Source organism: Macaca thibetana, chromosome 3 (genome assembly GCF_024542745.1).
Source record: "Macaca thibetana thibetana isolate TM-01 chromosome 3, ASM2454274v1, whole genome shotgun sequence".
Taxonomy (NCBI): domain Eukaryota; kingdom Metazoa; phylum Chordata; class Mammalia; order Primates; family Cercopithecidae; genus Macaca; species Macaca thibetana.
The window spans coordinates 160,703,321-160,730,201 of record NC_065580.1 but is presented as its reverse complement, the minus strand read 5'-3'; the positions used below and the strand labels follow the sequence as shown (position 1 = coordinate 160,730,201).

Below are 26,881 nucleotides of genomic sequence, written 5' to 3'. Positions count from 1 at the left end.
TCCCCGTCCTCCTGATTATTCTCAGGAAATCACTCAGAAAATCCTAGAAGCTGTGGGGAACATTGCCGGCTCTTCCTTGGAGCAAACCAGCTGGCTAAGCAGAAATCTGGAAGTGAAGGCCCAACCTCAGGCCTCTCTAGAAGAATCTGATGCTGAGGAGGACCTGTATGGTAGGTGGAGACGGGTCAGCGGATGGTGCTTCTGGTCAGCGGGTGGTTCTAGCTTTTCCTTAAGAGAGATCTTGAGTGTTCTCACCACAAAAAGAAAGTATTTAAGATAGGCTGGATGCCGTGGCTCACTCCTGTAATCCCAGCACTTTGGGAGACCAAAGCGGGAGGATCGCTTGAGGCCAGGAGTTTGAGACCAGCCTGGCCAACATGGCAAAACCCCATCTCTACTAAAAATACAAAAATTAGCCAGGCATGGTGGCACATGCCTGTAGTCCCAGTTATTCGGAAAGATGAGGCAGGAGAATTGCTTAAACCTGGGAGGTGGAGGCTGCAGTGAGCTGAAATCACACCACTGCACTCCAACCTGGGCGACAGGGTGAGACTCTTCTCAAAAAAAAAAAAAATAAATAAATAAATAAATAAAAAATAAATAAATAAATAAATAAATGAATGTTGAATGTTAACAGAGAGGAGTACCTGAGTCATATGGACACAATTGGTGTGAAAGGTGGGAGCTGATGGCTCACATTCATGCAGTGCTTTTGGGGACAGTAAATGGTGACCCATCCATCATAGTTAACACACAAATGCCTCTTTCTGTTCACAGATGCTGCTGCAACTTCAGCAATGGTGTCTTCATCCGCCCCTTCCGTGTACAGCGTGCAAGCCCTCTCTCTCCTGGCAGAGGTAAATACACACCTGACCTGTCATCCTTTATGGAAATAAGTGCCGTCACAAGTTGTTGCAAAGACATTTGTTCATTCTCAAGTGCCAGTAAGCATGGGCTGCACCCTCCCAGGTGAGCTTGTCCATCAGGCAGCATTGGCCTCAAGCTGCACCGTGGAGAGTCTTGCTCTGTTGCCAGGCTGGAGGGCAGTGGCGCAATCTCGGCTCACTGCAACCTCCGCCTCCCGGGTTCAAGTGATTCCCCTGCCTCAGCCTCCTGAGTAGCTGGGACTACAGGTGCACACCACCACGCCCAGCTAATTTTTTGTATTTTAGTAGAGATGGGGTTTCACTGTGTTGGCCAGGATGGTCTCAATCTCCTGACCTCGTGATCCACCCACCTTGGACTCCCAAAGTTCTGGGATTACAGGCGTGAGCCACGACACCCGGCCATGACTGCACTTCTTATTGTCGCTTGCTTCCAAGGGTTTCTGATTTTTTTTTTTTTTTTTTTTCTTTCTGTTTTCTTTTTTTGAGATGGAGTCTCGCTCTGGAGTCTGCACTCAGGCTAGAGTGCAGTGGCGTGATCTCGGCTCACTGCAACCTCTGCCTCCTGGGTTCAAGCAGTTCTCCTGCCTCAGCCTTCTGAGTAGCTGGGATTACAGGACCTGGCTAATTTTTGTATTTTTAGTAGAGATGAGGTTTCACCATGTTGGCCGGCCTGGTCTCAAACTCCCAACCTCAAGTGATCCACCCACCTCAGCCTCCCAAAGTGCTGGGATTACAGGTGTGAGCCACCACGCCCAGCCAGTTTCTGTTTTCTTAGGGTCTTGTTCTTTTAGGTACTGGCTTCCCTCCTGGACATGGTTTATCGAAGTGATGAGAAGGAGAAAGCTGTGCCGTTAATCTCCCGTCTGCTTTACTATGTTTTTCCATACTTACGCAACCACAGGTAACGTCATCGTCGCCATTTCTTCCCACCCATATGCAGAAAAATATGTCTTGAGAAATGAATCAAGTGGTTTTCCTTGCACAGTCCTTGACCTTGACCCTTCTTTCTTCCCACTCCCACTCAGTGCCTACAATGCTCCCAGCTTCCGGGCTGGCGCTCAGCTGCTGAGCTCTCTGAGTGGCTATGCCTACACCAAACGAGCCTGGCGGAAGGAGGTCCTGGAACTGTTTCTCGACCCTGCTTTCTTTCAGATGGATACTTCTTGTGTTCAGTAAGAGATGCTGTCCTGATAACAATGTGCTCTGGATCCTCAGGTGGAAACAGTGTTTTGGTTTACATAATTCTCATTCCTGAAATAGAAGCAGAGCCATAGCGTCACCCCAGATAACAGGACGTCCCTGTCACAGGCTCACATGTTGACCATGTGTTCACGGGAAAGGGATTAAGTCTTTTAAAGTACAAAGAAGAATTTCACTTAATTCAGAGAGCATGTTATTTCTTGGCTGGGCATGGTGGCTCACACCTACAATCCCAGCATTTTGGGAGGCTAAGGTGGGTGGATCACCTGAGCCCAGGAGTTCGAGACCAGCCTGGCCAACATGGCAAAACCCTGTCTCTACTAAAAAATTCAAAAATTAGCCAGGCATGACAGCGCACGCCTGTAGTCCCAGCTACTCGGGAGGCTGAGGTATGAGAATTGCTTGAACCTGGGAGGTGAAGTTTGCAGTGAGTCAAGATCCCACCACTGCACTCCAGCCTGGGTAACAAGAGTAAAACTCCGTCTCAAATAAATAAACAGCATAACCTGGGGTTCCAGTGATACTTGTTCTGTCTAATACTGCTTTGTCTTGTAATCACAAAGTAATTGGCCAGTGTTAAGATGATAGAGCCCACTGGGTGACCCTGGGGGTGTCTTTACCCCACTTCTCGGCTGAATACTCCACAAGTTCAGCGAGTAGCCAGGCAGAGATCCACTGAGACTCAGATGCAAGATGTGCTCCTGGGCCTTTTCCTGAGATCAAGAAAATCACTCAGGACTGGGCGTGGTGGCTCATACCTATAATCCAACATTTGGGGAGGCGTAGGCAGGAGGACTGCTTGAGCCCAGGAGTTGGAGACCAGCCTGGGCAACAAAGTGAAACCCCATCTCTACCAAAAAAAAAAAAAATCAAAAAAAAATTAGCCAGGCATGCTGGCATATGCCTGTGGTCCCAGCTACATGGAAGCCTGAGGCAGGAGGATCACTTGAGCCCAGGAGATTGAGGCTGCAGTAGGCTGTGATTGTGCCACTGCACTCCAGCCTGGGCGACAGCACAAGACCCTGGGCCCTGTCTGAAAATAACCAGAAAGAAAGCTACTCCTTTATTAATGACAGGAAGGCTCAGCAATAGAGGGTAGAGATTGGGAACCTTTTTGTATGGCATGAAAGCATGGCCACCCCCAGAGGGCTGCTGGTGGCCCTGTGGCCTCCCTCCATGTGATCTTGTTGCTCTGCTGGGGTAGCCCATTTGGAAAGAAGAGCTAAGGGTGGTTTTTGTCTTCACTGCCCCACTCTTTTCATCAACACAACTGGGTGAATATCATCCTGTATGAACATATTTAAGAATAACCCTTGAAAAAGCCAGAGTGCCTTGTCAATCTGTTTCTTTGTGGTAAACTGGAAAAAGTCATTATTCATTCCCTATGTTAGGGTTATAAATGAAAAGCTTTAGTGTAGCTTTCTTTTATATGTAAACTATTTATTTCTATCACTAACTTCTTTTCAGAAAGCAGTTTGTTTGTTTGTTTTTGGGATGGAGTTTCGCTCTTGTTGCCCAGGCTAGAGTGCAGTGGCACAATCTCGGCTCACCGCAACCTCCACCTCCCAGGCTCAAGCGATTCTCCTGCCTCAGCCTCCCGAATAGCTGGGATTACAGGCATGTGCCACCACGCCCTGCTACTTTTGTATTTTTAGTAGCGATGGGGTTTCTCCATGTTGCTCAGGCTGGTCTCGAACTCCCAACCTCAGGTGATCCACCCACCTCGGCCTCCCAAAGTGCTGGGATTATAGGCGTGAACCACTGCACCTGGCACAGAAAGCAGTTTTTAATATATCTTAAGAGGGTATGTTGTTTTTTTAATGTTTTGAATCAAACTATCATCCACTGCAAATTTAATTGATTTTGCTTTCTTTAATATCCAGTTGGAAGTCCATTATTGACCATCTTTTGACTCATGAGAAAACAATGTTTAAGGATTTAATGAGTAAGTTCTGTGTTACTTTTGCATAACTCACACTTGATAGGATCAATACCAATAGAACCAGCGTTTATCATGTCTTTCCGAACCCTACTCATACTTTTATGGTGCTGTCTGAGCCACAAAGACTGTAATGCGATGTTCATAATATGGCAGAACTAAGTAAATGAGTCTTTTCCAGTTGCAATTTATTGACAAGAATGCTGTGACAACCTTTTTCATAGTTTTTAGTGGAGAAATACTGCTGAAAGCATCTAGCTTCACATCTGAACATTTGTGCTGAAAGTAATTTCCATAATTTACTAGGAGGACTTTTCTACACCTCAGATCCCTTCTCATGCACTATCATTAAGTATCATTAAAGAAATAAGTATTGCCGGGCGCGGTGGCTCACGCCTGTAATCCCAGCACTTTGGGAGGCCGAGACGGGCGGATCACAAGGTCAGGAGATCGAGACCATGGTGAAACCCCGTCTCTACTAAAAATACAAAAAATTAGCCGGGCGCGGTTGTGGGCGCCTGTAGTCCCAGCTACTCGGGAGGCTGAGGCAGGAGAATGGCGTGAACCCGGGAGGCGGAGCTTGCAGTGAGCCGAGATCGCGACACTGCACTCCAGCCTGGGCGACAGAGCGAGACTCCGTCTCAAAAAAAAAAAAAAAAAAAAAAAAAAAAAAGAAATAAGTATTGGCTGGGCACAGTGGCTCACGCCTGTAATCCCAGCACTTTGAGTGGCTGAGGTGGGCAGATCATTTGAGCCCAGGGGTTCAAGATCAGCCTGGACAACATAGTGAAACCCCATCTCTACAAAAAACCGGGCATGGTGGCACACACCTGTAGTCCCAGCTACTTGGGAGACTGAGGCAGGAAGATCACTTCAACCCAGGAGGTCAAGGCTGCAATGAGCTGATCCCACCACTGCACTCCAGCCTGGGCAATGAGATCCTGTCTCAAATAAGAAATAAAAAGAGAAATAAGTATTTTTTTAAATATACATGGGAACAATAATCTCATGTCCTTACTTAATAAAGATCATTATTTTTCACCAGGGAATACAGAATTACGCTAGTATGAATTTCCCATCACTTACCTCCAATTGTGGTTTTCTCACTAAGTAAAACATATTTGCTGTATTTATTCTAGACATGCAGAGCAGTTCTTTGAAACTATTCTCAAGTTTTGAACAGAAAGCCATGCTGTTAAAACGCCAGGCTTTTGCTGTCTTCAGTGGAGAACTTGATCAATACCACCTTTACCTTCCACTGATACAAGGTAAGACAGCTGTCTTAGTCTGTTTTATGCTGCTATAACAGAATACCTGAGACTGGGGAATTTATAAAAACAGAAATTTATTGCCTCACAGTTCTGGAGGCTGAGAAGTCCTATATTCAGGGCTGGCATCTGGCAAGAGCCTTCTTGCTGCGACATCCCATGGCAGAAGGTGGAAAGGCAAAAGAGCAAGACGGGGCTGACCTGCCCTTTTATTACAGTACCAATCCCATCCATGATGTGGCCTAATCACCTCTTAAAGGCCGCACTTCCCAGTAATACTACATTTACAATAAAATTTCAGCATGCATTTTGGACAGGACAAACATTCAAACCACAGCAACAGGTGACCTGCCCTCACCCCGCCACATACAGATAGACCCATGAGGGGCTGAGATGATTAAGTACTAGAGGGGTCTACTGCGTGCGTTGGCATGATTACCACGTGTTAAAACAAGTATTCTGCAGAGTTATAGAACTTCAGAAGTATATTGGTAAATCTGAAACTTTACTTTAAAATCAATTATAAGCCAGGTACAGTGGTTCATGCCTGTAGTCCCAGCACTTTGGGAGGCTCAGGTGGGTGGATGACTTGAGGTCAGGAATTCGAGACCAGCCTGACCAACATAGTGAAACCCCGTCTCTACTAAAAATACAAAATTAGCCAGGCGTGGTGCCTGTATTTGCAGCTACTTGGGAGCTACTTGCAATTACACCTGTAATTGCAGCTACCTGGGAGGCTGAGGCAGGAGAATCACTTGAACCCAGGAGACCAAGGTTGCAGTGAGCCAAGATTGCGCCACTGCACTCCAGCCTGGGCAACAAGAGCAAAACTCTGTCTCTAAATAAATACTTAATAAAATCAATTGCAGTGTTATTAATTTTTATTAGTTTTTAAAAGCCTGACTACAGTATAGGAATAATACTTCCTCAGCACTATCTCTTGCTAGAGTCCTCCTGCAGTCAAGATACTTGGTGTTTATAGTACTCCCTTAATCGCACCTTCAGTTGAGGCCAGGGAAGGGGCAAGATATTGGAGAAGGATCTAATTTTTCCTTAACAATTTTTTTTCTTCATGCCCATTATATTCTTTGACTGCATCAAAAATAATTTATTGCTGGCTGGGCACAGTGGTTCATACCTACCTGTAATCCCAGCACTTTCAGAGGCCAAGGCGGGTGGATCACTTGAGGTCAGGAATTTGACATCAGCCTGCCCAGTGTGGTGAAACCCCGTCTCTACTAAAAATACAAAAATTAGCCTGGTGTGGTGACTCACACCTGTAATCCCAGCTACTGGGGAGGCTGAAGCAGGAGAATCACTTGAACCCGGTAGGCAGAGGTTGCACTGAGCCGAGATCATGCCACTGCACTCCAGCCTGGGCGACAGAGAGAGAATCCATCACACAAAAATAATAATAATAATAAATTGTTATTATTATTGCCGACATATCATACGTGATTGTCAGGGTTTTTTTTTTTTTTTTTTTTTTTTTTTTTTTTCCTTCTCATAAAATGTTCAGGTGGCAAAGTTGACATTCTGTTTTGTTTTTGTTTTCGTTTTGAGCCAGGGTCTCCCTCTGTCACCCAGGCTGGAGTGCAGTGGCGCAATCTTGGCTCATTGCAACCTCCGCCTCCCAGGTTCAAGTGATTCTCCTGCCTCAGCCTCCCAGGTAGTTGGGATCACAGACACCCACCACCATGCCCGGCTAATTTTTGTGGGTTTTTTTTTAGTAGAGACGGGGTTTTACCATGTTGGCCAGGCTGGTCTCAAACTCCTCATCTCAGGTGATCTGCCCACCTTGGCCTCCCAAAGTGCTGGGATTGTAGGCATGAGCCACTGCACCCAGCCCTGTTCCTTCTTTCTACCCCATCTCACACTCCTCTCAAATTTGGGAGGAGGCCCAGATAGCTAAGGAGACAGCATTAGGTGTATAGAAGCTAGAACCAAAAAAATAAAAAGATAGACAACAGTCATTCTCAAACAGGGGTGTGGAGAATTTGACCATGGTACAGTTTAAACACCCAGCAATTCTGAGAAATTATTTCTCTGAGAGGGAGCAAGCAAGGGCAATATAATAGAATATACATATATATCGCACCATATATATATAACATGCATATATAACATGTTTTACATAATATATTAATATGTTATATAATTATATGACATTATAACATGTAATTATTATATTTGTATTATATTGACATGATTGTAATAACTAATAACTAAATAGTAATATTAAATATTATACTATATAACATATAATATACTTGCTTATATTGTATATTCATATATATAATAAAGTCAGCAGAATGCTGACCTAAAACAGAGGTAGGTTTTGAGCTCTTGGGAAAGAGAAATTTTTTTTTTTTGGGGGTGGGGGAACAGAGTCTGACTCCGTTGCCTAGGCTGGAGTGCAGTGGCACAATCTTGTCTCACTGCAACTTCCGCTTCCTAGGTTCTAGTGATTCTCCTGCCTCAGCCTCCCAGTAGCTGGGATGACAGGCACCCGCCGCCATGCCCAGCTTATTTTTGTATTTTTAGTAGAGATGGGGTTTCACCATGATGGCCAGGCTGGTCTCAAACTCCTGACTTCAAGTGATCCACCTGCCTTGGCCTCCCAAAGTGCTGGGATTACAGGCGTGAGCCACTGTGCCTGGCAGGGAAAGAAGAATTTCTAAATAAATACGCTTCATTTTGGATAGCTCAAGTGCTGTATTTCTAGAAATACTACATGTTTTTTAAAAAATAAGCCTTTTGCCCCATTTTCATTTTTGATGAACTGACAGTTTACAGAGCACTTTCCTACATGTTGTTGTCCCCAAGACGTCCGTTGGTAGGCCCAGCCCCTCTGAGTCCTGGGTTGATGGCACTCAGAGTGTCCTCTGGCAGAGCTGGAGGACACTGAACTTGCCTGGAGATGCCCTGTGGAGGGATGATGCCCACATCTGCCTCAGAGAGGTAGATGCATCCAGAAGCTCCCAAGACATGTCCCATAGTAAATAGTCTGGGCCCAGTTAAAAGAGGCAGGAGGCTGGGCACAGTGGCCTGTAATCCCAGCACCTTGGGAGGCCGAGGTGGGCAGATCACTTGAGGTCAGGAGTTCAAGACCAGCCTGGCCAACGTGGTGAAACCCCATCTCTACTAAAAATACAAGAAATTAGCCAAGCATGGTGGCAGGTACCTGTAATCCCAGCTACTCGGGAGGCTGAGGCAGGAGAATTGCTTGTACCCTGGAGGTGGAGGTTGCAATGAACCGAGATCATGCCACTGCACTCCAGCCTGGGTGACAGAGTGAGGGAGACTCCATCTCAAAAAAAAAAAAAAGAGAAGCAGGAGTGGAGAATTTCTAACGCTTCTCTCCTGGAATACCGTTTGGGGTCCTTTTCCCTGGACACTGTCGCACCATCAAGTAGCAGAGGAGGAGATGGTGCACAGGTGGGAGCTGAGCAGCTCTGTACATCTCGGCTCAGAGTGACAGCAGTCTCACGTCTTCGGCGGCTGGGAAGGTGTAGGTGAAAGGGTACGAAGGTGCAATTATGTAGGATCAGTAAGTCTAGAGAAGGCATGTACAACATGAGGACTGTCATTAATAACGCTGCATATGTACTGGGAATTTGCCAAGAGAGTAGATTTTAGGTGCTCTTACCACAAAAAAGAAAGGTCAAAGCGAGGCACAGTGGCTCACGTCTGTAATCCCAGCACTTTGGGAAGCCAAGGAGGGCAGATCATCTGAGGTCAGGAGTTCGAGACCAGCGTGGCCAACATGGTGAAACCCCATCTCTACTGAAAATACCAAAAATTAGCTGGGTATAGTGGCAGGTGCCTATAATCCCAGCTACTCGGGAGGCTGAGGCATGAGAATCGTTTGAACCCAGGAGGCAGGGGCTGCAGTGAGCTGAGATCGCACCACTGTACTCCAGCATGAGTGACAAAGCAAGATTCTATCTCAAAAAAAAAAAAAAAAAAAAAAAAAAGAAAAAAGAAGAAAAAAAAAAAAAAAAACTGACTGAGCATGGCAGCTCACACCTGTAATCCCAGCACTTTGGGAGTCCAAGTCAGGTGGATTATCTGAGGTCAGGAGTTCAAGACCAGCCTGGCCAACATGGTGAAACCCTGTCTCTACTAAAAATACAAAAAATTAGCCGAGCGTAGTGGCAGACACCTGTAATCCCAACTACTCTGGATGCTGAGGCAGGATAATTGCTTGAACCCAGGAGGCGGAGGTTGCAGTGAACGGAGACTGCTCCCCTGCCCTGTAGCCTGGGCAACACAGTGAGACTCCATCTCAAAAAAAAAAAAAAAAAAGAAAAGTTTATTACTAATATACTAATGTTCTAATGTACTACAACTGATACTGTTCTAATGTACTACAACTAGCATGCCTACCATTTAGCTGTTTGCTGTAGCAATTTGTTACATTCCTAGGAAACCTTAAGCTATGAGAGAAAAAAAAAAGTCTCATTCTACAAACAACCATTTCAGGGGAGAAGCAGGGAAGTGTTAGGGACTAGAGAGTTATTTGAAACACATTTCCCTCCATAGGAATTAAAGTTTTTGTCATGGCCATCAAGTTTAAACCTTACTGAATAAATCTATTATATTTACTTGCTCCACTTCCCACCTACCACCCCCAAAATACGGTGTTGTCTGCCAGCCAGTCCATATGATTGTGTAAATCCATCCCTCACCATGGGCTGCTTGGTTTCTGTGTCTCCTCATTCATATTCTTAAAAGAACATTTTAAGTGGCCGTTGGTCATCCAGTGGATTTCTGGTGACAGATGTTCATGTCTTTCTACTCAGCTGTGGCAGGGGGACAGCCCATGGGAATCATTTCCTTTGAGGTTTGGCAAGAGCCATGAACTGCTGTATTTCACAAAGACGAGGGCTGGGGTAGACTAGTTGCACAAAAGCATCACCAACATTCTTTTTTTTTTTTGAAATGGAGTCTCACTCTGTCACCCCGGCTGGAGTGCAGTGGTGTGATCTTGGCTCACTGCAACCTCTATCTCCCAGGTTAAAGCAATTCTTCTGCCTCACCCTCTCAAGTAGCTGGGACTACAGGCACCCACCACCATGCCCAACTAATTTTTGTATTTTTAGTAGAGACGGGGTTTCACCATATTGGCCAGGCTGGTCTCGATCTCCTTACCTTGTTATCTGCCTGCCTCGGCCTCCCAAAGTGCTGGGATTACAGGCGCGAGCCACTGAGCCTGGCCTGTAACACTCATTCCTTACACTGGGTTCTTACCAGAATGTCAGAACAGTCACAATTTTATTTTTCTTTGTCTGATAAGAAACCTTAAACTGCATATTTGTGTGACGTCTCTAAAATCTTCTCTCCTTAGAACGCCTGACAGACAATCTCAGAGTCGGACAGACATCCACAGTTGCTGCTCAGATGTTTCTTTTTTTCAGAGTTTTGCTGCTAAGAATATCTCCTCAGCATTTGACTTCATTGTGGCCAATAATGGTCTCTGAATTGGTGAGTACAAGTATTGTAAGCTTGAAAACAAGGTTGGAGCTTTCTAAAATGCTTTTTCAGTAGCATATAACATACTATTTCATATATATCCCATTTTATCTAAAAGTTATTTTTAATCAGGTTGGTAGCACATGGTTAGCTCTTGGTTAAATAGAGAATATTTTACCCTATGATCATATTTGATCTCTCACCCTGTCAGTAATTCCAACTAACTTGTACCATTGGATAATATTTACTAGTTTTTTTATATACTATAAATTTGGGCCGGGCGTGGTAGCTTATGCCTATAATCCCAGCACTTTGGGATGCCAAGGTGGATGGATCACTTGAGCCCAGGAGTTCAAGACTAACCTGGGCAACATGATGAAACTCCTTGTCTACAAAAAAATACGAAAATTAGTTAGGCATGGTGGGAAGTTACATCTGCAGAAGGTTGAGGCTGCAGTGAGCCATGATTGTACCATTGTGCTCCAGACTGGGTGACAGAGTAAGACCCCATCTTATTCATTCATTCATAAATTAATCGATTTTTTAAAATAAATAAGTAAAAAAAAAAAATTGGGTAGGTTTAGTCTCTCTCAGATAGTAACTTGAATGCTTTTTTTGTTTTCAGATTCAGACATTCACACAGCTTGAAGAAGATCTAAAAGACGAAGATGAGTCATTGAGGTAAGCAGTACAAGATCTGTGCACAAGAGGAAAAGATGGTCACGATTAAAGGACATTACTTTAGATGTATGGTTATCTAATGTTAAATGCTGTTTTCTTGAAGTACTTGTGAAAGGACCAGCTATTCCAAACATTTCTTAAAAGGAAAATTATTCTGAGGGACATGTCATAGGTGAATGGACTATAACAGCTCTGAATGAATTTATAACAAGCGTTTCTTTGCAAATTTACAGAAGCAACAACAAAGTAAACAGAACGAAAGGTTCAGTCCCGGATGCAAATGGACACTCAGTGGGGGAGATACCCCAGAGTGAACTCATCTTGTATTTATCAGCTTGCAAATTCTTGGACACAGCGCTTTCTTTTCCACCTGACAAGATGCCATTATTTCAAATGTAAGTCAGATAGGATCATGTGTCCTTTTTGAAGCAGGAGATTTTGTTTTTTCCTTTTAAGCACTTTCACTTGCTTTTCATGTACAGTTTATGGGAAACCACCATCTGGGTTTCTAGTGACAGCTGAGCCAGCTCGGAATACCGAGTTTCAGATTACTTGCAACATCTGTGGCTCTGCGAATTTGGCTCATAGGAGTGTTTATGAATGTGTTTCTATGGGGGGTGTGTGTGTGTGTGTGTGTGTGTGGTTTTTGCTACTGAATGCTTATAAAACAGGGCTTACCCACTGGTGGTCCTCACCGCCTTTGTGTAGACCTTTTTGTCTGTTTAGTTAGATAAGAATGCCTTTATTTGGAGCCTGCCGTCTCCGATTCACTTTGCCCCTTAGGCTTATGTTTCCTGCAGGCTTAGCACAGCTGCTCATTTGTTTAATTTCATGACCAGCCCCAGAGGCTATTTCTCTCTCTCCTACCCCCACAAAGAGAGTAAGCATATAGAAATGTTTGTGGTTAAAAAGTGGGTTCTCTTAAATGCACATTGCTAAGTGAAAGAAGCCAGACTGAAAAGGCTACACACTGTATGATTCTAACCATGTGACATTCTGGAAAAGGCAAAACTGTGGAGACAGTAAAAAGAATCAGTGGTCGCCAGGGGTTGGGGAGAGGGAGGCAGGGATGGATGGGTGAAGCACAGAGGGTTTTTAGGGCAGTGAAATTATTGCATACGGAGCTATAATGGTAGATCCATGTCATTGTCCGTTTCTCCAAACCCATACAATGTACACCACCAAGAGTGAACCCTGATGTAAACTCTGGACTTGGGGGGATAATGGTGAATCAGTAGAGGTTCTTCAGTTTTAACAAATGTACCGCTGTGGTGCAGGATGTCAATAATACGGCAGGCTTGTATGTGTGTGGGATGGGATATACGGGAACTGTACTTTCTGCTCCATTGGCTGTGAACCTAAAGCTGTTCCACAAAAGGAAGTCTTTTAGTTTTTAAAAAGCAGGTTCGGGCCAGATGTGGTGTCTCACACTTGTAATACTAGCACTTTAGGAGGCTGAGGCAGGTGGATCACCTGAGAGGTTGGGAGTTTGAGACCAGCCTGACCAATATGGCAAAACCCTGTCTCTACTAGAAACACAAAAATTAGGCCGGGTACAGTGGCTCATGCCTGTAATCCCAGTACTTTGGGAAGCCAAGGTGGGTGGATCACTTGAGGCCAGGAGTTCAAGACCATCCTGGCCAACCTGGTGAAACCCTGTCTCTACTAAAAATACAAAAATTAGGCCGGGCACGGTGGCTTATGCCTGTAATCCCAGCACTTTGGGAGGCCAAGGCGGGTAGATCACCTGAGGTCGGGAGTTTGAGAACAGCCCGACCAATATGGAGAAACCTCGTCTCTACTAAAAATACAAAATTAGCCAGGCGTGGGGTCGTACGCCTGTAATCCCAGCTACTTGGGAGGCTGAGGCAGGAGAACTGCTTGAAACCGAAGGCAGAGGTTGTGGTGAACCAAGATCGTACAACTGCACTCCAGTTTGGGAGAAAGAGCGAAACTCCGTCTCAAAAAACAAACAAACAAAAAAAAGTGGAGGCTGGGCGCAGTGGCTCACGCCTGTAATCCCAGCACTTTAGGAGGCTGAGGCAGAGAATTGCCTGAACCTGGGAGGCAGAGGTTGCAGTGAGCCAAGATTGCACCACTGCACTCCAGCCTGGGCAACAGAGCGAGACTCTGTCTCTCAAAAAAAAAAAAAAAAAAAAAACTGGGTTCTGATATATGCGAATGTGCATAGCAGCGTTATTTATAATAGGCAAAAAGTGGAAAAAACCCAAACGGCCGTCAGCTGATGAACAGATAGATAACGTGACATACCCATTCTGTGGAATACGGTTCAGCAGTGAAAAGAATTGAAGAACTGAGACACGCTGGAACCTGGATGAACCTGGAAAATATGATGCTAAGTGAAAGCCGAAACAAGGGAACACATAGTGTGTGATTCTGCTCATATGGAATGTCCACGATGAGACAGAGTGTGGATTAGCGGGTGCCTAGGTCTCAAGGGCATAGGGGGTTGGGGTGGTGATGGCTGAGCGGGGCAGGATTTCTTTTTGGGGTAATGAAATACTCTAAAATTGATTGTGATAATAGACATGCAACTCTATGAATATAATAAAAGGCATTGAGTTGTCCATATTAAATAGATACAGTATGTGGATGATATCTTAGTAAAACTAATTTTAATGACATTGAAGGGCTCTTACCAGCAGTCCTGACCTTCTGTTTGTTCCCCGCAGTTATAGGTGGGCATTTATTCCAGAAGTGGACACAGAGGACCCTGCCTTCCTGTCGGATATAGAGGAGAATCACCAAGAATGCAAACCCCACACTGTCAAGATTCTAGAACTTCTAAAATTAAAGTTTGGGGTAAGTGCTTTTCTTTTCTCTCTTCTTTTCTTTTCTTTTTTTTTTTTTTTTTTTTTTTTTTTTTTTGAGGCAGAGTTTCACTCGGCCACCCAGGTTGGAGTGCAATGGTGTGGGCTTGGCTTACTGCAACCTCCACCTCCCAGGTTCAAGTGATGCTCCTGCTTCAGCTTCCTGAGTAGCTGGGATTACAGGAATGTGCCACCACACCTGGCTAATTTCATTTTTGTTTTGTTTTGTTTTGTTTTGAGATGGAATCTCACTCTGTTGCCCAGGCTGGAGTGCAGTGGCGCAATCTCAGGTCACTGCAACCTCAGCCTCCTGGTTTCAAGTGATTCTCCTGTCAGCCTCTGGAATAGCTGGAACTACAGGCACATGCCACCATGTCTGGCTAATTTTTGTTTTTTTGTTTTGGGGTTTTTTTTTTTTTTTTTTTTTTTTTTTTTTTTGAGAGACAAAGTCTCACTCTGTTGCCCAGACTGGAGTGCAGTGGGGAGATCTCAGTTCACTGCAACCTCCACCTCCCAGGTTCTAGCAATTCTCGCACCTCAGCTTCCCGAGTAGTTGGAACTACAGGCACGTGCCACCACACTTGGGGCTAATTTTTGTGTTTTTAGTAGAGACAGGTTTTCACCATATTGGTCAGGGTGGTCTCGAACTCCTGACCTCAGGTGATCCGCCTGCCTCAGCCTCCTGAAGTGCTGGGATTACAGGTGACAGCCACTGTGCCCAGCCTGCTTTTCTTTTTAAAAATTATATTCACGAGGCTGGTAATCCCAGCACTTTGGGAGGCCAAGGCGGGCAGATCACCAGAGGTCAGGAGTTCGAGACCAACCTGGCGAACATGGTGAAACTCCATCTTTACAAAAATACAAAAATTAGCTGGGCATGGTGACGGGTACCTGTAATCCCAGCTACTCAGGAAGCTGAAGCAGGAGAATTGCTTGAACCCTGGAGGCAGAGGTTGCAGTGAGCCGAGATCACGCTGCTGCACTCTAGCCTGGGCGACAGAGCAAGACTCTGTCTCAAAAAAAAAAAAAAAGGACCTTATTTCTTAGGTTTTGCCACATGCATGTGCTTCCCAGCCATCTAAAGCCCTCAGTAAAACCGTATCATTGCTATGGGTTTGTTTCTTCTGCAGGAAATCAGTAGCTCTGATGAGATCACCATGAAGACTGAGTTCCCGCTTCTGCGCCAACATTCTGTTTCCAGCATCAGGCAGTTGATGCCATTCTTCATGACTCTAAACTGTGCATTTAAAACCCAAAGACAGCTGCCTGCTGATACCCCAGGAGCTCCATTCTTGGACTTTCCTGTCACAGATAGCTCAAGGGTCTTAAAGCAACTGGAAGAATGCATCGAATATGATTTTCTGGAACATCCAGAATGTTAACCATGTGAGAGAGAATATGTTTAATCCATGTATTGGTACTTTACTGAAAACCAGGTTATATTCTAAAGAAGAAAGAAGGCAGGATAGCGCTTTTAAACAAGCCTATTTCCATTTTGAAAGTAGATTTCAGGCTAGGTGCGGTGGCTTACACCTGTAATCTCAGCACTTTGGGAGGCCAAGGCAGGCAGATCACATGAGGTCAGGAGTTCGAGACCAGCCTGACCAACATGGTGAGACCCTGTCTCTACTAAAAATACAAAAATTAGTTGGGTGTGGTGGCGGTGCCTGTAATCCCAGCTGCTTGGGAGGCTGAGGCACAGAATTGCTTGATTCCAGGAGGTGGAGGCTGCAGTGAGCTGAGATCGCGCCACTGCAGCACTCCAGCTGGGTGACAGAATGAGACCATCTCAAAAAAAAAAAAAAAAAGAAAGAAAGTAGATTTCAGCCAATTTGCTATTCAGCAACAGGACACACCTCCCTTAATGCCTTGTAATATATTTGAATCTGATTCTGCATTTCTTCCTCAATTTATGTAATGAAAATAAAATTAATATATCATCTAACAGTAGCACAAAATTTGTAATGTGAAGTATAAAGATAATGAAGAAGTTTTCTTTGTTGAAGCAGTTATATGGGTCTTAGTATATTTCTCTAAAATTTAAACTTATTAAAAGAATGTTATTTTTAATCTTTCACACAAATGTCCTTTGAAGTGCTTATTTTGGTACTCCATTTTAAAACTAAAATACATTGTTTTCCAAGGACAATAATTGCCCCTCACCCATTCAGCAGAGGTAAGGTAACCTCAATGTATTCAAAGATAACCCCAATGAATTCAACCCTCACACATTAAAAATTACATGTTTGCCGGGCATGGTGGCTCATGCCCGTAATCCAAGCACTTTGGGAGGCCAAGGTGGGCAGATGACCTGAGGTCAGGAGTTCAAGACCAGCCTGAGCAACATGGAGAAATCCCGTCTGTACTAAAAATACAAAATTAGCTGGGCATGATGGTGCATGCCTGTAATCCCAGCTACTCAGGAGGCTGAGGCCAAAGAATCTCTTGAACCCGGGAGGTGGAGGTTGCCGTGAACCAAGATCGCACCATTGCACTCCAGCCTGGGCAACAAGGGTGAAACTCCATCTCAAAAAAAAAAAAAAAAAAAAAAAAAAAATCACGTTTGCACAGTTTAACAACATAAGTTTAAAATTTCTTTTACAGGGCTCTGTTTGGAAAGTGGCCGGATTCAGCTCACTGCAAGCTCCGCCCCCTGGGTTTATGATTCTCCTGCCTCATCAGTTCTGGGACTACAGGCGCCCGCCGCCTCGCCCGGCTGTTTTTTCTTTTTTTTTTTCACCGTTTTTTCTCCCCTAAATCCGCCCGTCTCGCCTTTTACAGGCTTGAGCCAAATAAATTTCTACGTTCTGTTCTGTTCTTTTTTTTTTTCTTTTTTCCCCCTAAACGTTTAAAATATATTTCTAAACAGAATGGGCCGATTCAGTCACAGTAACTGTTGCTCTCCATAGCAGAGCAACCCACAAAGACAGAACTGACTTTTTCCCATAATCAGGGGTGAAAAATATACAACTTGTTTCTGAACCAGAACCACAATTTCTGCAGTTTAAAATGTTTCACTGCTATTATGGCCCTGGTAGAAATTATGTAGTTTGTTTTCTTCTTTAAAAAAAAAAAAATTAAAAAAATTTCCTAAGACACTAAATCCTCAATCTGGAATGTAGATTCTGATCACAAAGCAGCTCAGTTAACCTAAAAAATAAAAAATTCCCATCGCCTGTCTCAGTAGAGCCTGAAAGGAGAGTAGTGTGGGGAACCCCAGTTTTGGTATGGAGAGTCACGGCCCCTTGAACCAGACAGAGACCGTTAGTAGCCACAGCTGGTGCTTCTTTCAGGATAAACTCGGATGTAGGAAGTTTCACCCTCATGAGAGCGGAATTTGGTGTCTTTACGCAGGGCATACTCCATGTCTTCTTTTCTGGGATACTCAACCATCCCCGCACATCAGCATAACAGACATCCGGGCTTCTCACATGTGATCCTTCAGGTCCTGCCAACTGCATGATGGAGGAAGTCCATTTTTTCCATAAATAACATCCTGTGCATCTCGGGGGTCCTCGAAGCGCCCGAAGGCGAAGGGCACAAGACCGTGCCGGTTCTTGAGCTCGATCTCGCGGTTGCGGCTGTACTTGTAGCACAGGTCCTCGCGCACGTCGGTCGGAAGGATCCCCACGTAGATGCGCCGGTAGATGCGCCCGTCGCCCTCTCAGCGGCGCTGTCCGCCCAGCCCGACACCCACCCGCACCGCCAGACGCCGCGGGCCCGCCGCAGCCCGCATCGGCCTGCATCGCTGCTGCCGCCGCCTCAGCACGGTTCACCCCGCCAGCGTCTGTTTTTTTGGTGTAGTGGTGTAGTGGCGTGATCTTGGCTCCCTGCAACCTCCGCCTTCCAGGTTCAAGCGATTATCCTGCCTCAGGCTCCCAAGTAGCTGGCATTACAGGTGCGCCACCATGGCCGGCTATTTTTTTTTTTTGAGACACAGTCTTGCTCTGTCACCCCGGCTGGATGCAGTGACGCGATCTCGGCTCACTGCAACCTCCGCCTCCTGCATTCAAGCGATTCTCCTGCCTCTAGCTCCTGAGTAACTGGGATTACAGTTATGTACAGCGATGTCTGCAAAGATAGGGATTTAACAGCACTCATATCTTCATGTTCATAAAACAGTCCTACACGCGTGATGTACGTCTAGATATTTCCTTTTGTCACAGGATATAGCACAGTAGTTAAGCATATAGTCTCCGCAGTGCCTGGGTTTGACTCAGCCATGTACTGGTCTGTGCATACTTTGTGTCTCAGTTTTCTCATCTTTAAGGTAGGAATATCCATGGTAACTACCTCTTACGGTGGTAGCAACTAACCAGTTCTGCCACTCTTGTGATCTTTAAGCAGTTTTTATCACACACCCAGCAGTAAAAATTAAGTTTCTCTCCAGCCCCAGTATCTATAAGCTATGTTACGTTAATTTACTTGGGTTCCAACATGTGTATTTTATAAAACAGAGGATGGGGATTTTAAAAGTATGAGGACTGGGGCCGGGCGCGGTGGCTCACACCTGTAATCCCAGCACTTTAGGAGGCCAAGGCAGACGGATCACGAGGTCAAGCTATGGAGACCATCCTGGCCAACATGGTGAAACTCCATCTCCACTAAAAAAAACAAGAATTATCTGGGCGTGGTGGCACCGCACGTGCCTGTAGTCCCAGCTACTCAGGAGGCTGAGGCAGGAGAATCACTTGAACCCGGGAGATGGAGGTTGCAGTGAGCAGAGATCACACCACTGCACTCCAGCCTGGCAACAGGGCAAGATTCCGTCTCAAAAGAAAAAAAAGTATGAGGACAGGCCAGTCATGGTGGCTCATGCCTGTAATTCTAGCTTTGGGAGGCTGGGGCAGGAGGATTACTGGAGTCCAAGAGTTTGAGACCAGCCTGGGCAACATGGCAAAACCCTGTCTCTATAAAAAATACCAAAAAAATTAGCCAGGTGTGGTGGTGCAAGCCTGTAGTCTCAGCCACTTGGGAAGCTAAGGCAGGCGGATTGACTGAGCCCGGAAGGCAAAGGTTGCACTGAGCTGTAATCACCCCACTGCACTCCAGCCTGGGTGACAGAGCAAGGCTCTGTTTCAAAAAACAGAAAAAATGAAGACAAACAAAATCACCAGTTTGTTCTTTTTAGTTTTTAGAGATAGAGTCTTGCTGTGTCACCCACGCTGGAGTAGAGTGGCATGATTATAGCTCACTGCAGCCTCGAACTCCTGGGCTCAAAGCAATCCTCCTGCCTCAGCCTCCTGAGTAGCTGGGACTACAGGTGCACACTACCATGCCCAGCCAACTTTTTGATTGTTAGTAGAGATGGGTGTATTAGTCCATTTTCACACTGCTATAAAGAACTACCTGAGCATGGGTAATTTATAAAGAAAAGAGGTTTAATCGACTCACAGTTCTCCATGGCTGGGGAAGCCACAGGAAACTTACAATTATGGCAGAAGGCAAAGGGGCATATATAGCAAGGCACATCTTACATGGCGGCAGGAGACAGAGTGAAGGGGGGAACTGTCACACACTTTAAACCATCAGATCTCATAAGAACTCACCATCGGCCGGGCGTGGTGGCTCAAGCCTGTAATCCCAGCACTTTGGGAGGCCGAGACGGGCGGATCACGAGGTCAGGAGATCGAGACCATCCTGGCTGACACGGTGAAACCCCGTCTCTACTAAAAAATACAAAAAAAAAAACTAGCCGGGCGAGGTGGTGGGTGCCTGTAGTCCCAGCTACTCGGGAGGCTGAGGCAGGAGAATGGCATGAACCCGGGAGGCGGAGCTTGCAGTGAGCCAAGATCACGCCACTGCACTCCAGCCTGGGCGGCAGAGCGAGACTCTGTCTCAAAAAAAAAAAAAAAAAAAAAAGAACTCACCATCATGAGAACAGCATGGGGGAAACTGCCCCTTGATTCAATCGCCTCCCACCAGGTCCCTCCTGCAACAGCAACACGTGGGGATTACAATTCTATGTGAGATTTGGATGGGGACACAGAGCCAAACCATATCACAGGAGTCTCTCTATGTTGTCCAGGTCAGTCTCCTGGGCCCAAGCAATCCTCCTGCCTTGGCATCCCAAAGTGCCGAGGTTACAGGTGTGAGCCACCACACATGGCCTGATATTTTTTTCTTAGCCCCCAACAATGAGCTTCTGCACCCTCTTTGGAGACAACTGCTGTAACTCAGTTTGTCCCAGAAGTAGGCCATATGTGGCCGTAGGACCAAAGAGTCGCTACACCAAGGGCAGGCAGTGTTTTGGAAGGGCTGGTGTTTGCCAAGGGTGGCTGTGGCAAACAATGAGAACAGACTGGGAATTCTCACTGAGCAGAGGGTTGAACACACGGAGCTTCAGGGAGTGCTGGTGTGGGCATAGCCCGTGTGTATGTGGGCAAGAAATGAGCCCTACCGTAGCAGCCAGGGTGTGCTCAGGACTTCATGTGCATGATTTTATTACCACCCCTCAGAAAGTGGGGACCCTTGGCCCATTCTACAAAGCCAGCAGAACTGAGGCGCAGAGAAGCAGGGTGAAGAATCGAAACCTAGGTCTCTCACTAGTGCTCTGTGTTGTCAACCGCAGTGCTGAGAAAGTTAAACAGGAACCAGATAGCTGGGGCTGTCTGGTCATGTGTGGAAGAGACAGTTTCTGAGACTGCCCCACCCAGTTACAACTTCCTGCTAAACCAGCTCCTGCCAGGCCCACAGCAGAGGAGATGGGAGATCATACATGGAGAGGAGGTTCCCTGCTTACAAGGCGTGATGAAGTGTGTTTTAAAGGAGAGCAAGCCTTACTTTCCAGTATTTGTACACAATGCCCAATTGAAAATTAGTAGAAGTAGCTGGAATCATGGAGATCATTGATGAAGACTGTAAAGTTTTAAACAACTGTCTTGGGGGGCAGATTCTGTGCTATCGGTCTTAAATGCTCTGAGGTAAAAGAATGCAGCTGTCGGCTGGGCATGGTGGCTCACGCCTGTAATCCTAGCACTTTGGGAGGCCGAGGCAGGAGGATCACAAGGTCAGGAGTTCCAGACCAGCCTGGCCAATATGACGAAACCCCGTCGCTACAAAAATTAGCCAGGTGTGGTGGTGGGTGCCTAAAATCCCAGCTACTCAGGAGGCTGAGGCAGGGGAATTGCTTGAACCTGGGAGGTGGAGGTTGCAGTGAGCTGAGATTGCACCACTGCACTCCAGCCTGGGCAACAGAGCAAGACTCCATCTCAAAAAAAAAAAAAAAAAAAGTTAGCAATAGTAAAAGTTGTATGTATCTTTTACTACAGTGAAAAAAATTAAAAACAAAACACTGTGGGCTGAAAGTGGGGGCAGGGGAGACAAGTGTGATTGTTCTGCAGCTGGAGAGAGCCGGGGCTCCGCCTTCTCCGAGGAGCAAGCGCCTGTCCCATCCTCAGAGGTGTTTTTCACCCCTAAGTCAACCAGAAGCAGATGAGAGGTAGCAAATTAAGCAGAAGCTTGCCCTTCAATGTTTTGGCTATAGAAATGGAAGTCACTTGACATTTTACCCTAAACTGATGTTATAATAATGACTTTTGGGAACAGATGGCCCTTCTCTTTAGCCTCCTTCCTGGCGGCCACTTATCTGTCTCTTCTGCCTCCTTCAACCACTCAGCATTATCATCTCTTGCACTTCATAACATATGCCATTCCATCTGCTTGATATTATTTTATCCTCCTCCTCCACCTGGCAGAGTCCTAGTTAAGTCATTTGTTGGTTTATTTAACAAATAGATGGGAGCCAGTCTGAGACCTGGTTCTGAGAAGCTTCCTGCTCTCTTTCTGTACTTCCTCAGGTACAGGGAGGAACTTTGTCACAGGGTGGCCTTATGATTGCACCTAAAAACGTAGTTGCCCACTGCTGGCTGTGGGGCAGGAGTACTTTTTGAAACAAACAGGGTCTCTATCTTCAGTTCCTAGCAGTGTCTGGCATATATAGATGCCCGGTACGTGACTAAATAAACATGAAGATTGATGTATCTGCCCAAGGTGGTGCTAGAAGGAAGAGAGAAGGTACTAAACCAAATGTTTCATCAATTAATTTGTAGGACTAGACAGGTGGGGGGCTCAGAGAACAGTGGGTTTTCTGCCCCAAACTTGGACATTTCATCATCTTAATAATCATCTCCCCAAGGCAGATGCTATTTCACTGATCACCCACCTTTTGCTCACGAGGATGCTCTACCTGGCATGCTTTTTTTTTTTTTTTTTTTTTTTTTTTTGCTCTGTTGCCCAGGCTGGAGTGCAGCAGCGTGATCTCAGCTCACTGCAACCTCTGTCTCCCTGATTCAAGTGATTCTTGTGCCTCAGCCTCCTGAGTAGCTGAGACTACAGGCATGCACCAGCACGCCTGGCTAAATTTTGTATTTTTAGTAGAGACAGGGTTTCACCATGTTGCCCAGGCTGATCTCGAACTCCTGACCTCAAGTGATGTGCCCACCTCGGCCTCCCAAAGTGCTGGGATTACAGGCGTGAGCCACCATGACTGGCTCTTTTTTTTTTTTCTTTTGAAACAAGGTCTCACTTTGGCTTTGTTGCCCAGGCTGAAGTGCAGTGTCGTGATCATGGCTCACTGCAGCCTCAACCTCCCAGGTTCAGCCTCCTGTGTAACTGGGACCACAGGTGTGTGCCACCATGCCCAGTTAATGTTTTTATTTTTATTTCGTTTTATTTTTGAGATGGAGTCTGGCTCTGTTACCCAGGCTGAGTGCAGTGGCTCAATCTTGGCTCACAGCAACCTCCACCTCCCGGATTCAACAATTCTCCTGCCTCAGCTCCCAGAGTTGCTGGGATTACAGGCATCCACCACCACGCCGAGCTAATTTTTGTATTTTTAGTAGAGACAAGATTTCACCATATTGGTCAGGCTGGTCTCAAATTCCTGACCTCAGGTGATCTGCCCGCCTCGGCCTCCCAAAGTGCTGGGATTACAGGCATGAGTCACTGCACCTGGCCTGTTTTTTATTTTTTGAAGAGACTGGATCTCCCTATATTGCCCAGGCTGGTCTCAAATTCCTGGGCTCAAGCAATCCTCCCACCTCAATTTCCTAAAGTGCTGGAATTACAGGTGTGAGCCACCACACCGAGCTCCCTGACATGCTTTTTACCTCTTCCCTGCTGGTTCCAGCACTACCCAGCTTCAGTCCAACCCCACTAAAGCATCTCGATGAAGACAGCCAGCATGAGTCCCTGCTGGTTCCAGGACCACCCATCTTCGGTCCAACCCCACTAAAGCATCTCAGTGAAGACCACCCATGCTGTCTTTACTAGGCTTGTCCATAAGTCTCACTGGACCCTTTGACAAGCAAACAGAACTCGGTGAACAGCTGCACTTCTTGCAGCTCTTTGTGTTATGTGAATGGTACTACGTTAAATAAGAAGTACTCAATCAAATATTGTTCCGTGTTTCTCCTCGTATTATGTTTTGTTTGTTTCCATCTTATCCAAGATAACAATCTAAATTTCGTGGTTGGATGTGGTGGCTCATGCCTGTAATCCCTACACTTTGGGAGAGATCACTTGAGGTCAGGAGTTCGAGACCAGCCTGGCCTACATGGTGAAACCCTGTCTCTACAAAAAATACAAACATTAACCGGATGTGGTGATGCATGCCTGTAATCCTAGCTACTTGGGAGGCTGAGGCAGGAGAATCGCTTTAACCCAGTGGGGCAGAGGCTGCAATGAGCCCAGGTCGTACTACTACATTCCAGTCTGGGTGAAAGAATGAGACTCTGTCTCAAAAGAATAAATAAATGATAAATAAAATAAATAAATTGTGTCAGGAAACAGACAAGTTGTTTAATGTTTTGGGAGGGGTAGTTCTTGTGGCCAGCTGAAGACGAAGATTGGCCTAATAGCAACCGATTAGGTTAATGCTGTTTGAAATGCTTGTTCCCCGGTGCCATAAAGAACTAGCACTTGAACATAAATTTAATTTACTCAGCAATGCCATTTTTACTTCCTGCAGAAAGGGTACAGTCACCAGCAGTTTTGCCACACGAGTACACGGAACAAAGGAGACAGGGTCATTTATACTGCTGTGTCCGGTTTCCATTGGCTGAAACGGGACCTCACATTCTGTATTTGTCCCGATTGGCTAGCAACTTAGAACTTTTTAAAAGAGGCAAAGGTAGAGGAGAACAAAGGAAAGAGGAAGGCCAGGCGCAGTGGCTCACGCCTGTAATCCCTGAACTTTGGGAGGCTGAGGTGGGCAGATCACGAGGTCAGGAGATTGAGACCATCCTGGCTAACATGGGGAAACCCCATCTCTACTAAAAATACAAAAAAAATTAGCCGGGCCTGGTGGCGGGCGCCTGTAATCCCAGCTACTCAGGAGGCTCAGGCAGGAGAATGGCGGGAACCCAGGAGGCGGAGCTTGCAGTGAGCTGAGTTCGCACCACTGCACTCCAGCCTGGATGACAGTGCAAGAAAAGAAAGGAGGAAGTAACTTGTGGAATGCTGAGAAAGGTAAAAACACCTTCAAATAAGGAAGAGGAGCAGGCTATGACCTAATGCTTGCTTGGACCAGTATAAGCATGCCCAGGCAAATATTTAGGCTAATTTGTGGGAGCGAAGAACATAAAGTACATTGATTTCTTTATCGCGGCTAGCAGATATTTGAGAATGTTAGCACAGGTCTTTGAATACATTTTGCTTCTAAGAGAAGTTACTATTTATTCCTAATTAAATGGGGAGGAAAGTCTTTGAAGAGGAACCTCTACTTTACTTTTTACAATTTGTACACATGAAGCTAGGCAGGCACCATGACACACCTGTAGTCCCAGTTACTCAGGAGGTTGAAGCAGGAAGATTGATTGAGACCAGGAGTTTGAGACAAGCCTTGGCAATGTAGCAAGACCACATCTGTACAAAAAATCAGAAAATCAGCTGGGCATGGCGGCACAAACCTGTAGTCCCAGCTACTCAGGAGGCTGAGGCAGAAAGATAACTTGAGCCCAGGAGTTCAAGGCTGAGGTGACTTATGATCGAGCCACTGCACTCCAGCCTGGGCAACAGAGTAAGACCCTGTCTCAAAAAGAAAAAAAAAAAAATCTGCATAATCAATATCACAAGCAAGGTAAAAGATAAATGGTAAACTGAGAAAAATATTTCAGACTCCTATCACAAAGAGCTTATTTCTCCAATACTTGAAGAATGCCTACCAAAAGAAAAATGGGCAATGGATATAAATAGGGAGTTTACCAAAAAATACAGTTGGCCTTTACACATGTAAAAATATGCTGAAATTTACAATGTTAGAAACAAATAAAAATTGTTCTGAGATATTATTCACTGATCATCTGCAGGTATCAATAAGGGAAAACAGGATACCCCATATATTGCAGGTGGGAATATAAATTGGTTCAACCTTTCTGGAAGAAATTTGTCAATTTCTATCAAAATTACAAATGCATGTACCTTTTGACCCAGCAAATCTATTTCCAGGAATTTATCTGATATATGTGCATATGTGCAAAATGACTTATGTACAAGTTATACATTAAAGTAGTACTGGCTAGGTGTGGTGGCTCACGCTGTAATCCCAGCGCCTAGAGAGGCTGAGGCAGGTGGATCACTTGAAGTCAGTCAGGAGTTCAAGACCAGCCTGGCCATCATGGTGAAACCCCATATATACTAAAAATACAAAAATTAGCCAGACATGGTGGCATGTCCTTGTAATCCCAGCTGCTCAGGAGGCTGAGGCAGGAGAATCTCTGAACCCGGGGGGTCGGAGGTTGCAGTGAGCTGAGATCGTGCCCCTGTACTCCAACCTGGGTGATAGAGTGAGACCCTGTTTCAAAATAAATCAATAAATAAAATATAAAGTAGTACTGATAGTAACATAAGTTTGGAGACAAACTCTGTGTTCTCCAGTAGGAGACTGGCTAAATAAATTGTGATACATCAATTTAATGGAATATTATGAAGCTGCAAAATACTGTGAGGAAGCTCTTTTTTTTTTTTTTTTCTGAGACGGAGCCTCGCTCTGGAGACTGGAGAGCAGTGGTGCGATCTTGGCTCACTGCAACCTCTGCCTCCCAGGTTCAAGCAATTCTCCTGCTTCAGCCTCCTGAGTGGCTAGGGTTATAGGCGTGTGCCACCACGCCCGGATGGTTTTTGTATTTTTAGTAGAGACGGGGTTTCACCATGTTGGCCAGGCTGGTCTTGAGCTCCTGACCTCTGGTGATCCACCTGCCAAAGTGCTGGGATTACAGGCATGAGCACCGGCCAGAGGAACTTCTTAATAGCCTTGTCTTTTGGCACACATGGGGCACAGTTTGTGCAGCGAATTGCCTGCATGTGGCCGCTGCCCCTTTTGGCAGGACCATTATTCGTTTCCTTTGTATCTTTAGTAGAGGCTGGGTTTCACTATTTTGGCCAGCCTAGTCTGAAACTCCTGACCTCAAGTGATCCGCTGCCTCAGACTCCCAAAGTCCTTATCTTTGTCATCTTGGAGGCGAGGACCCAAGAGAGCAAATAGGGATTTGTTTGTTTTTTGTTTGTTTGTTTTTTTATGTTGTTTTGTTTTGGGTTTTTGTTTTTGTTTTGAGACAGGGTCTCACCCTATTGCCCAGACTGGAGTGCAGTGGCAGGATC

General features: G+C 45.6%; 1 protein-coding gene and 1 pseudogene across 2 annotated transcripts in view; one reads left to right on the top strand and one right to left on the bottom strand.

The window, feature by feature from the left end:
* DOP1B (DOP1 leucine zipper like protein B) overlaps positions 1–16,358 on the top strand; it is a 123,705-nt gene extending 107,347 nt beyond the window's left edge. Inside the window, exons 27-37 of one of the 2 annotated variants that reach the window (XM_050785750.1) lie at positions 26–170; positions 778–857; positions 1,679–1,788; positions 1,913–2,059; positions 3,971–4,032; positions 5,166–5,294; positions 10,645–10,781; positions 11,395–11,450; positions 11,684–11,845; positions 14,144–14,273; positions 15,412–16,358. In XM_050785750.1, the coding sequence (XP_050641707.1) occupies positions 26–170; positions 778–857; positions 1,679–1,788; positions 1,913–2,059; positions 3,971–4,032; positions 5,166–5,294; positions 10,645–10,781; positions 11,395–11,450; positions 11,684–11,845; positions 14,144–14,273; positions 15,412–15,663 (1,410 nt within the window). In that variant the 3' untranslated portion in view covers positions 15,664–16,358. Of the gene's footprint in view, positions 1–25; positions 171–777; positions 858–1,678; positions 1,789–1,912; positions 2,060–3,970; positions 4,033–5,165; positions 5,295–10,644; positions 10,782–11,394; positions 11,451–11,683; positions 11,846–14,143; positions 14,274–15,411 lie in introns of those variants that run through there. The other variant, XR_007724527.1, reaches the window with a different exon arrangement.
* A 1,103-nt stretch (positions 16,359–17,461) lies between these two features.
* Positions 17,462–26,613, bottom strand: LOC126950960 (serine/arginine-rich splicing factor 9-like; annotated as a pseudogene).
* Positions 26,614–26,881: the final 268 nt, after the last annotated feature.